Source organism: Bufo gargarizans, chromosome 2, assembly GCF_014858855.1.
Source record: "Bufo gargarizans isolate SCDJY-AF-19 chromosome 2, ASM1485885v1, whole genome shotgun sequence".
NCBI lineage: Eukaryota > Metazoa > Chordata > Amphibia > Anura > Bufonidae > Bufo > Bufo gargarizans.
Genome location: NC_058081.1, coordinates 110,333,827 through 110,346,891, shown reverse-complemented (window position 1 = coordinate 110,346,891; position 13,065 = coordinate 110,333,827). Strand labels below are relative to the sequence as shown.

General features: G+C 45.5%; 1 protein-coding gene across 1 annotated transcript in view; it reads left to right on the top strand.

Annotated features, from left to right (window-relative positions):
• The first annotated feature begins 246 nt into the window (after positions 1-246).
• Positions 247-13,065, top strand: part of PLEKHO2 (pleckstrin homology domain containing O2) — a 56,894-nt gene continuing 44,075 nt past the window's right edge. Inside the window, exon 1 of the mRNA XM_044283178.1 lies at positions 247-650. Coding sequence (XP_044139113.1) covers positions 642-650 — 9 coding nt within the window. The 5' untranslated portion in view covers positions 247-641. The remainder of the gene's footprint in view (positions 651-13,065) is intronic.

Sequence of the window (13,065 nt, the reverse complement as noted above, 5' to 3'; positions counted from 1 at the left end):
AGCGTATAAAGGAGTTCAAAGGGAAAAATAAGCATTTACCATTAAAGCAGACCTTTCAGATGTGTATTTGGGGTCTCCTGAGGGCCAGAGAGTTAGGCCACGTTCATGTGGCAGTAGTAGCATCTTGTATCAGTGTTTGTAAGCCAAACCAAAATACTGCCCAAAACATCCACACGCAAAAGTGGCCTTAGCATTTAACGTCAATTTACCATTTTTAATAGTGGATTGCCCAAACTTTTATAATAACGAACAATTGCGCCTCCATGTAAGGCTGCATCTACAATACGTTAGTTTTCTTTTATGTAAGCAACATACTATCCTAGTCAAGACAGTTCAGACCTCTGTAAGAATTGCTACAATCCCCTGTACTTTCAGTTCAGTGACTCAATTTCATTTCAACCACCGGAAACCCAAGTTTTTTAAGCAGAAGGTTTGTAGCAGCAGAGAAAGAGGAATCGAGCAGAGCAGAGGGTGGAGAGCTGAGGCTAAGAAGGTTCCTCTTGCTCAGCCTGTCAGGGCCTAAGGTCCAGCCTGGGTGGGTGGGGTGTGTGGGGAAGGGGGTGCATGGAGGACGACATCTGGCTTCCCTTCCTGTAGAGAAGTCCTAGGGCTGGGCAGCGTATCCTGGGGACAGGCTCACCATGGAAGATGTAAGTTACACACCAGCCTCTCTTATTAACCCATCCTCTTCCATTGTCACCTGTTTATCGAATCAGTGCTTACTCTGCTGCAGGATGGGCTTGGTAACCCTTTCCTTCCATAGGGATGCAGTGATGCTGTCGCTGTTCATCTTCTGGTATTGCTGAGAAGTCCAACTGTAAAAGTAAACTTCAGTTTCCACTTCTCGGCCAGCGAAATGGTCTGAAAAAAGAGGAAGACAGCATTAGAAAATGCTAAAACCAGCAAACAGCAGCGTACCAGAATGGTGCTTGTGGTTTTAGGCTGTTGTAGCTTCTGAGTGCAGAGCCCAGCTTGTACAGTGTGATCGAGCTCCTTGCCCTATGTGATGCATGACTTCCTCCTCAGTGCAGATGTGAGATGGTTAAGTAGGTGTCCTCTTCTGCACACCGCAGAACCCTGGTTATGTACTTAAAGATGCTGAGTACAAGTATTACAAGGAGCCGCCTGTGATCCCTCTGTGCTATCTGCCAGATATCCCAGCTCTGCTTGTCTTGCCTTACGAATGTGGTGATGAGGGAACAGAACAAACCGCAGTGAGGTCACCTCATTGCTAAAAGCCCTGCTTTGAATGTGGAGAAATGGCTAGATGTGAAGAGAGGATAGAAGCGTTCTTCGTAGATCAGTCGTGCCCATGTTCTGGCTGCGCAGGACGGGTTAATGCACCAGCAGCTGTGTGTCAAGCTGTTGTAGCTTCTCCAGGCAGAGCCCAGATTGTACTCTCTATTCAGCACTGTTTTTCAGCTGATTAAAAGTTTCCAGCTCCACCGCACTTTCACATAAGCAATCCAGAGAAGCCAGGAAAGAATTCCAAATAATTCAGCTTTATTGTGCCTGATAATAATACTAATAATACATGAATACAATGACACGATAAATCCCAATAATACGGAAATCTCTATGACCTGCCCTATGTAAAACCCCAAGAGTTGCCTTAGGGTGCTGCTGTCACACATAGGTTTTTACTGGTGTTTTGTGTTTTTTGCAGCCTGACTTGATCAATGTTTTTTGAGGTGCCTTTGAGCCTTTTTGCCCATATAGTAAAGGAGATTTATCAAGGAATATTAGCTTGGTTGCCCGTAGCAACCAATCAGATTCCACCTTTCATTTACCAAAGGAGCTCTAAAAAATGAAAGGTGGAATCTGATTGGTTGCTATGGGCAACTAATCCAGTTCTCCTTTACACCAGTTATGATAAATCTCTCCTACTGTGTTTTAGAACCTGGTGGGTTTTTTTTAAAATGGCATTTAATGTATGTCTGGCATTTTTGGTATAAAGTATGTCATGTCGCTTTTTCTGTAGAGCTGTATGGGAGAAAAAGCATTGTTAAAAAAAATACCATGCAAACATGCCATTAAAAACACCAATACGTTATTTTTGAAGCACCATTGACCCAAAAAACGAAAACAAACTTAGGCTCCATGCACACGACCGTATGTGTTTTGCGTTCCACAAAAAAACGGATGACGTCCGTATGGCATCCGTTTTTCTTTGCGGATCCATTGTGACAATGCCTATCCTTGCCCGCAAAACGGACAAGAATAGGACGTGTTATATTTTTTTTGCGGGGCTACAGAACGGACATACGGATGCGGAGAGCACACAGTGTGCTGTCCGCATTTTTTGCGGACCCATTGAAGTGAATAGGTCTGCATCCTATCCGCAAAAAAATAACCAAAAAAACGGAATGGACACGGAAACAAAATACGTTCGTGTGCGTGAGGCCCTAAAGGCTGAGAAAAATGCCACTACAAAAATGCCTGTTTGTCCTGCATTTAATATTTCTCATAGACTTCCACGAACCATACAGAACTGGCATTTTATGCCTAAAACAAAAAGCAGCAAATATGCCATAAAAAAAGCACAAAAACAGAAAGCCCCTCAAAAATGTCCTAAAAAGTATAGGAGAGACGGGAGAACTGGCTTAGTTGCCAATAGCAACCAACCAGATCCCACCTTTGATTTTTCAGAGCTCCTTTGGAAAATTAAAGGTGGAATCTGATTGGTTGCTATGGGCAACTAAGCCAGTTCTACTTGACACCAGTTGTGATAACTTCTCCCCTCTTTGACCTTTTTTTGTAATTTTAGTGTAATTTTTTGCACAAGCGTTTTTTGCGGTAAAAACGCTAATTCCAGACTTTAGTTGAAAGTCTATGGCAGGGCTGGCCAACCTGCAGCTCTCCAGCTGTAGCAAAACTAAAACTCCCAGCATGCCCAGTCTGCCTACAGCTATTAGCCTACAGCAGGGAATGGTGGGAGTTGTAGTTTTACAACAGCTGGAGAGCCGCAGGTTTGCCAGCCCTGGTTTATGGCCTATGGGAAATATAACAAGCAGGCAAGCATTTCTTACATTTTTTTGCCAAGTGAATTTTATCTTCTAATTGGTGATGTTTTTCATTTTGCTGTCATTTTTCACAGCATGTTGAAGCTTTTGGCGTTTTTTTCCTGACATCTTCCCACGTCCTTCTCTATAGCAGGGGTCAGCAACCTTTGTCATGCCAGCTGTGAAACTACAATTCCCAGCATGCTCTATTCATCTCTATGAGAGCAGAGGCAGCATGCATGCTGGCTGGGAGTTGTAGTTTCACCACAGCTGGAGTGCTGGAGGCTGCCTACCCCTGATCTAACGCCATTCAAACATTGGTTTTGCAAAAAATCTCCTGATAAATTTACTGAAAAAATACATGTTAATATGAAAAAAAAAAAAAAATGCGAGCAGTTTCTGTGTTGTTTTTTAGTGATAAAAAACTCCAGTCCCAGAGCAACTGTGTGTAGGAGATCTTACAGCGCCCATGCAAGGCTGACTCACAGCTGAATGGTACATAGTTCCACTCTGCTGCTATGTACATACTTGCGATGTCGGATGCTTAGGGTGTAGTTACACATGCAGGTCTTGTGCTGTTTTTTTCTGGGTTTGCGGTTACTTTGTGTAACCAGAATGTTGTTTGGCAGCAATTTTGCACAGAGTGGTAAAAAGCCCAGGAGGCCTGTACTGACTGGTGTTAGTACTGTAGCTAGCACCCGTCTGATGCGTGATTGGCAGAGAAAGGTAATTTGCCAGAGATTTAGGCTAGCCGCTAGGGCTACACGGCGGCCGTTGTCGCACGACTTCTTGTCGCACAAAAGTCATGCGTCAATTTTTATAATGATTGTCAATAGTGTCGCATTGCAGCATGCAACATGCTGCGACATGACAGTCACAAAAACGCCATCCAAGTTGGATTTTTGTGCGACGGTCACGTTGCAGTGGCAGCATGTCACACGTCGCAGTGCGAAGCCATTGATTATCATTGCAATAAATGTTGCTCTAGCCTAAAAGAAGGGATCTACTTTTTCCCCCCAGAAACAGCACCACTCTTGTCTATGGGATATATCGGAAACTGCGGCTCAGTGCCATTCATTTGCAAATTCAGGCACAGCCCATAGACCCCTTTTTCAAATCTCTGACAACCCCTGCACAACACCAGATTTATTTATTTTTTTCAATATGTTTAGCTTTTAAATAAATAAAGTCAAAGTGACATGGCACCAAGTGCCATGCTAATGATTAGGCTTTACTTTGGTACTGTGGTAAAGAAATTCATACACTTTAGGCCTCATGCACACGACCGCTGTTGTGTTCCGTTCCGCAAAATGGGGTTCCGTTGTTCCGTGATCTGTTTCTGTTTTTGTTTCCGTCTGTCTTCCTTTATTTTTGAAGGATCACCAGACATGAAGGAAAGTAAAAAAAAATCTAAGTCAAGTTTGCCATCCAAATGATAGGAAAAAAACGGACGCGGATGGCAATCTTGTGTGCCTCCGCGTTTTTTCACTGTCCCATTGACTTGAATGGGTCCGCGAACCGTTTTCCATGAAAAAAAATAGGACAGGTTATATTTTTTTACGGACTGGAACCACGGATCACGGACGCAGATAAAATCACAAAAAACGGAACAACGGACATGGAATAAAACAACGGTCGTGTGCATGAGGCCTTAATCAATACTCATATGACATTTTTAAATATATAGGTTATAACTAGAAAAGAGCCTAAACCTGAATGCAAAAGCTTGCAAGAAAACCCGTGTTGCTCCTTGATATGGATTTGTTGGTAACACTGTTCAATTTTTTTTTATTTTGTACCAATAAATTATTATCATTGGTGTTTAAATATAAGGAATACATTACGGTAATGAATTTGGCACATTTTAGTCTTTCTAAGGGCTGTTTCACACCAGCATGAGCAGTCCTGAAATCTCGCTCTGTGTGTGAGTGTGATCCTCTGTTCTGGACTTGCAGGAGCACACAACATTATACTGATTTATAAAGTTGTGTGTCTCTGTATGACCTGCCTTCTACAGAATCATACTGACACAAAGCTGTCAGTTATAAGGCTAGGGCTACACGACGACATGTGTTGCTCGACAATAAATCACGCGACACATTGGGCACAACTACACTGCAACATATGTCGCTCGACATTGATGTCGCCCCAATGTCGCACGACAATTTTTATAATAATAGTCTATGCAGTCGCAGCATGTCGCATGTCGCATTGCGACACCATAGACTATCATTATAAAAATTGTCACACGACATTGGTGCGACAAAATGTTGCACGACAACTGTCGTCGTGTAGCCCTAGCCTAATTCTGTAGAAGGAAGGTCAAGCAGAGGCACACAGCATTATAAATCAGTATAATGCCATGTGCTCCTGCAAGACGAGCAGTGTCCAGATGAAGGATCATGCTCACACACGGAGCGTGATTTCCAGACTGCTCAGGCTGGTGTGACACAGCCCTAAGGGTATGTTCACACAGCGTCTTTGGCCATGGAACTTTGGTGCGGACACCTATGCTGAAACTTCTCTGGCGTAGTTTATGCCTCACATTCATTTTAATGGGAGGCAGCGCTGATGATTGCTGAAAAGCAGCCTAAACCTGCGGCCACACAGAGAAAAGGACATGTTTATTTTCCGTGTGGCCCCCAACTTTAAGGCACTGCTCCATGATCCTCAGCACTTCCTCCCATTGAAATGAATGGACACGGCTGCCAGTGGGATTTCTGTAAAGTTTTGGCACAGCTGTCTGCACCAAAATTCTGAGGGAAAAACCACCATGTGAATGGCCCCTGAGGCCTCATGCACATGATCGCATGCAATTTGCAGTCTGCAAATTGTGGACCTGCGAAATACGGATACCATCCGTGTTGCATCTGCACTTTTTGTGGACCTATTGTCTTCAATGGGTCTGTGTTCCACATTTTTCAGCCAAGTGCAGGACATGTTCTATATTTTTGCAGAATGGACATATGGATACGGAAAGCGCATGGATCATGCACATTCGTATGTCCGTTCCACAAAGGATAGAACATGTTCTAAATGCAATCCAAGGACCCTCTGAAGTGTTGGATCCCTGCCGATCAGAAAGTGAAAATCTCCCAAAAAACATGACGAAAACATCAAAATCCAAGATTGTTACATAGACATATTTTACTCTGTTGTCACTTGCTGTACTTACAGCTAACATCTGGTCACATCATTTTAGACTAAACAAAACATAAAAAATTCACAGCAAAACACCACAGGAAACACGGATCCAGCAAAAACACTAAAAGTTTATTATACATTGGCAGATATATAACTGTATAGACTTTTTTTTGCAACAAAAGTGTTCCATATATAACCCGCTTTTACTTTCTGATCCAAGAAGAAGCTGCTTCCTGTCCGCCATAATGGCTCTCATAAGGCTTCTTTTTTATTTATTCGATTACCGTATATAAAGATATAACATATTCCTCAGCACTTTACAGACTCACTTTTGTCACCACTGTCCCCATTGGAGCTCACAGTCTAAATTTCCTATCAGTATGTCTTTACGAAGAAAGCCACGTAAACACGGGGAGAACACAAAAACTCCATGCAGATGTTGTCCTTGGCTGGATTCAAACCTAGACCCCAGTGCTGCCCACTGAGCCACCCTACACTTGTAAGCACACTTAAGGAGCATCTGTCATCAGGATCAACATTTGTAATGAGTTTTTCTCACAGGGACAGAGATAGTTGTCACAGGGTGCAGGGATAGTTGTGTGGCCTGGAAGTCAATGGTTGTCATATAGGTGCTCAACCGCAACGCACACTTGGGTCAATTTCATAGAAAGCCCATTTTCCTATTTGTATACTTTTGGAGTGTGGGAGTAAACCATCACAAACACAGGGAGAACATGCAAACTCCATGCAGATGTTGTCCCTGGTTGGATTCAAATCCATGACCCCATCGCTTCAAGGCACCATGAACCACTGAACCACCATGCTACCCTACACAATGCCTGCTTGGACTGCCCCAGCTTATTAAAAAAACCTCTCTCTCCCATTCCCATGCAGCATTTAGTAGAAATCTCATTTAGAAAAATATGTAAATTAAGCATTAAAGGAGTTGTCTGAGACAAAAAAGAAGTTTAAATGAAGCACGTGTTAGGGCTGGTGTTTGGGGCGCCTACTGGGTCTGTATATCTGTATTCTTCCATTGCGGCCTTGGTACTTATACTACCTGCGTTTTATGGCCTATCTACATTGGTCTGTGTTATTTTTGACCCTAGTAGGTGTCCTGGTGTTTTTTGTCTTTACCAAATATGTGTACTTTTTACTTGTACTATAAGGCCTCATGCACACGACCGTTGTGTGCATCCGTGGCCGTTGTGCCGTTTTCCGTTTCTTTTTCGCGGACCCATTGACTCTCAATGGGTCCGTGGAAAAATCGGAAAATGCACCGTTTTGCAGCCAAGACCGTGATCCGTGTATCCCTTCCATCAAAAAATATGACCTGTCCTATTTTTTTGACGGACAGCGGTTCACGGACCCATTTAAGTCAATGGGTCCGTGAAAGAACACGGATGCACACAAGATTGGCATCCGTGTCCATGATCCGTGGCCGTAGGTTACTTTCATACAGACGGATCGTGAAAACTCAGATCCGACAGTATATTCTAACACAGAGGCATTCCCATGGTGATGGGGACGCTTCTAGTTAGAATATACAACGAACTGTGTACATGACTACCCCCTGCTGCCTGGCAGCACCCGATCTCTTACAGGGGGCTGTGATCCGTACAATTAACCCCTCAGGTGCTGCACCTGAAGGGGTTAATTGTGCGTATAATAGCCCCCTGCAAGACATCAGGGGCTGCCAGGCAGCAGGGGGCAGAACCCCCTCCCTCCCCAGTTTGAATATCTTTGGTGGCCAGTGTGCGGCCTCCCCTGGTCCCCCTCCCTCCCTCTATTGCATTATTTGTGCGGCCTCCCCCGGCCCTCCTCCCTCCCTCTATTGCATTATTAACATTGGTGGCAGTGTGCGGACTCCCCCGGCCCCCCTCCCTCCCTCTATTGCATCAATAACATTGGTGGCAGTGTGCCGCCTCCCCTCCCCCCCCCCCCGATCATTGGTGGCAGCGGAGTTCCAATCGGAGTCCCAGTTTAATCGCTGGGGCTCCGATCGGTAACCATGGCAACCAGGACGCCACTGCAGTCCTGGTTGCCATGGTTACTTAGCAAGTACGATGCTTCTACTATTGCTAAGTAACCATGGCAACCAGGACTGCAGTAGAGTCCTGGTTACCATGGTTACCGATCGGAGCCCCAGCGATTAAACTGGGACTCCGATCGGAACTCCGCTGCCACAAATGATCGGGGGGTGGGGAGGGGGGGGAGGGGGGGGGGGGGGAGGCTGCACACTGCCACCAATGTTATTGATGCAATAGAGGGAGGGAGGGGGGCCGGGGGAGGCCGCACACTGCCACCAATGTTAATAATGCAATAGAGGGAGGGAGGGGGGGCCGGGGAGGCCGCACACTGCCACCAATGTTAATAATGCAATAGAGGAAGGGAGGGGGGGCGGGGGAGGTGGCACACTGGCCACCAATGTTAATAATGCAATAGAGGGAGGGAGGGGGGCCGGGTGAGGCCGCACACTGCCACCAATGTTATTGATGCAATAGAGGGAGGGAGGGGGGCCGGGGGAGGCCGCACACTGCCACCAATGTTAATAATGCAATAGAGGGAGGGAGGGGGGCCGGGGGAGGCCGCACACTGCCACCAATGTTAATAATGCAATAGAGGGAGGGGGGGCCGGGGGAGGCCGCACACTGGCCACCAATGATATTCATACTGGGGAGGGGGGGGTCTGCCCCCTGCTGCCTGGCAGCCCCTGATCTCTTACAGGGGGCTATGATACGCACAATTAACCCCTTCAGGTGTGGCACCTGAGGGGTTAATTGTGCTGATCATGGCCCCCTGTAAGAGATCGGGTGCTGCCAGGCAGCAGGGGGCAGTCATGTACACAGTTTGTAGTATATTCTAACTAGAAGCGTCCCCATCGCCTCTGTGTTAGAATATACTGTCGGATCTGAGTTTTCACGATGTAACTCATATCCAACAGTATATTCTAACATAGAGGCGTTCCCATGGTGATGGGGACGCTTCAAGTTAAAATATATCATCGGATTGGAGAAAACTCCGATCCGATGGTATAAAAGAGACTCCAGACTTTACATTGAAAGTCAATGGGGACGGATCCGTTTGCAATTGCACCATATTGTGTCAACGTCAAACGGTTCCGTCCCCATTGACTTGCATTGTAATTCAGGACGGATCCATTTGGCTCCGCGCGGCCAGGCGGACACCAAAACAACTTTTTTTTTCATGTCCGTGGATCTTCCAAAAATCAAGAAAGACCCACGGACGAAAAAACGGTCACGGATCACGGACCCCGTTTTTGCGGACCGGAAAAAAAAACGGTTGTGTGCATGAGGCCTAAAGCTGATATTTTTAACCATGTAGTGTTCACAGAGTTCACTTTTACTCTTCGGTGTTAACTGGTGTCCTCAGCCTGCATCCGCTATTGAAAGATTCATACTTACCTTCTCCCCATTGCTGCGGTCCTGTGCGCTGGCTCCTACGTGTCCATCTTCCCGCCAGCAGCTTTCTTATTTCTGACCTGGGCATGGTCACCTGCTCCTCTGCAGCCAAATAGTGGCTCCAGCAGTGTGTAAGAGACACATCACTGATGAAGGAGCAGCTGAGTAAGTAATATTTCAATAGCGGAGGCAGGCTGCAGTTGAACCTAGGTATTCCCAGACAACCCCTTTAAGTGCACTGAGGGCAGGCCAGCACTGGAACTACCTAGCTCCATCCTCTGTGTAGTGAATGGAGCCTGGTTACTGCAGTGCTACCCCCATTGAAGTCAACAGATAGCTGATTGGCAGTGGGAGTGGGGTGTCAGACCCCTGCTGATCAGATAGTGATAGCCCATCCTGAGGATAGCCCATCACTTGCAATCTCCTGGACAACCCCTTTAATGCAGTTACAATGGTTATCTAAATTAATTCCTTTGATAAACTGGTGGTCAGCATGTATGAAGGTTGATATGTCTGAGAGTGTGGTTTTACATTCACACTGGAAGTGACACTGGTTTACTACCACTTTGTCTTAAAATGTAGTGGTGGGACCTGGCATTGTTGAGGTGGTCCTATTCCCCAATATGCGTAGGTAGTGCTAGTAATAGAGACTCCATCTTTTCCACCCTGCTTTCCAGAGTAGGTAACATTCAGTTGCTGAGACGGTCTTTATAAAAACTGTTGCACGTCCAGGTCCAGAACTGTGAAAGTCTATTTCTTGTTACGCCATGGTGCGATTTCCTTCACGGTGAAGCAACATGTAAGATGTTACTTTAGTGACTCAGCGAGCGGAACTGAGTAGTACTCACACCACAACTCAACAGCAAGAAAAATCCCAGTGCTGTACTCATCTTCTACATGTATTCCATATGTATAAATGTAACGTAGACCTCTGCAGGCAGTGTAAAAGGCATCTGTCACCGCGATCTGCTGTGATACACGAGTAGTACTATAGATAGTCCAGATCGATATTTATTTTCTCTTCTGCCCCTTGTTTCCTTACTCTCATTCTTTAAAGCTGCGCTGAAATACATCGTCAGGACTGCTGTGCATGCGCACAGGAGTCCTCTGTATTATTTCAGCACAGCAGTCCTGGCTGTGTCATTCAGCGCAAGTTTGAGAGCTGACAGCGGGGGGACAGGGGGCAGTAGGAAAATAAAAAATTGTGATCTGGACTCCTTATCCTCATGTATTACTGGAGGTAAAAGATCAAAACCATGGTGGCAGATTCACTTTAAAGGGCATCTGTCAGCAGATTTGTACCTATGACACTGGCTGACCTGTTACATGTGCGCTTGGCAGCTGAGGGCATCTGTGTTGGTCCCATGTTCATATGTGCCCGCATTGCAGAGAAAAATTATGTTTTAATTTATGCAAATGAGCCTCTAGGAGCAATGGGGACATTGCTGTTACTCCTAGAGGCTCTGCTCTCTCTGCAATTGCCATGCACTCTACACTTTTGATTGACAGGACCAGATGTGATGAGGTTTTCACTGCCTGGTTCTGTCAATAAAGGTGGAGAGGACACAGAATTTACAGAGAGATCACAGCCTCTAGGTGTAATGGTAACGCCACCTTTGCTCCTAGAGTCTCATTTGCATAGATTGAAACATCATTTTTCCAAGCGATATTTGCACACATGAACATGGGACCAACACAGATGCCTTCAGCTGCCAAGGGCACATGTAACAGGTCAGCCAGTGTCATAGGTACAGATCTGCTGACAGATGCCCTTTAAAGACCAGACCAAGTTTTTCTATGTCCGATTCCAAGAGCCACAGTGTAAGTCCATGGTGACAGATCCGTTTTTTTTAGGATCCTAAAATACCAGATCCATCATCCATTGACTTTCAATGTATTTTTTGCTCGATCCAGTTTGTTCTGTTTCGATTTCACACAACCGCATCCTAGCAGAACGGATGCGTCCTGATGTGTAATCAAAACGGAACTGTTTTGGTCAGGTTTTGCGATCCTCTGCTGAACCTCAAAACCTGAAACCATAATGCATATGTGAAAGTTTTTTTTAAACTTTCCAATTGATAGAGCTGTGCTTGTGTTTTGTTGGACGAGCCGTAGCTTTTATTGGTGCCATTTTGTTTATGTGACTTTTTTACCTCTTTGGATCACAGAAACATCCCTTAGTTGGCTGATGGCAATCACTGCCGATAATCACTACTAGGGTTGAGCGAAGCGCACTTCGGATCATATATCTGAAATCACTTTGGTCAAAACTTAGTTTTAATCCTGTATAGAGATCCAAAGTTATAGCTATTAGAATTCTGGAGAAGGGTCGCTGATCCAGGGAGCCATTCTGATTACTGGATTTAGTCAGATAGGAATTTTTTCCCCTAAGATGAGGAAAACTGGCTTCTGCCTCATTAACGTTTGTATCTTCTTCTGGATCAACCTCATAGTAGACTCAACGGAATGGAATAATGTATGTCTTTCTTAGAGGGATTGGACTTTCCTCTGAGGTTATATATGAGTAGTAACGCAGATAAGGAGCCCAGATCACTATTTTTTATTTTCCCACTGCACTTCGTTCCCCACTGGCAGCACTGCAAGCTAAACTGAAATACTCAACCAGGACTGCTGTGCTAACATAATGGAGAGGACTCCAGCAGTCCTGACAATGTACTGTATTTCAACACAACTTGAAATGCTGACAATGGAGAATTGGAGGGCAGTAGGAAAATAAAAATTAGTGAGCTTTGCACTACTACTCATTCATTACCACAGATCATTTCCAGGCTCATGCTGACAGACTAATGTTTCTATTGCTTGCTATGTCCAGGACCACCACCATAAACCCCTTCCCACGCCTCAATGTAACTGTACGTTCAGGTGAGCACTAACTTTGCGCATCTTTGGTGAGCAATAACTTTTAAACGCTGCTGATACACAAGGAAGGGTCACTGCGCAGGCGACTCTGGAGATGCCAGCAAGGGACCAATCAGCATGGTCCCTTGTCGGGGGTTAGTCTGTGCAAACTAACTAATCAAGGCTTAATCCAGTGGAAAAAAAAGCAGATTACAGGCTCTTATCTCCTCAGTCAGGCTGCTTTTGCCATGAGGCAAGATGAGAATCTTGCCTCAGGTGGCATCTTGTGCTTGCTCTGAAGGTGCGGTACTTAACCCTCCTCTTGCTTGTTCTTCTCAGGTCCCGCGCTGCTGTGTCCCGGCTGCCTGCAGTGTCAGGATGTACAGAGCGCACTGTGACCTGATGCTGTAGGCAGTCAGGTGACTGTACAGTGCGGGCCCTGAGAAGAGATGAGAGCCGGGGAGACCACCGGACCTGGAAAGGAGCAGTGGAGAAGGAGAGATAAGGGAATTGATTTATTTTACAGTCTGATCTGAGGTCTGATATGAGGGTCTGTAAGTCTAATAGGGGTCTGATTGGGGGTATAGAGGTTTAATGGGGGTCTGGAGATCTAATGGGGGTCTGATATGGGGCTCTGG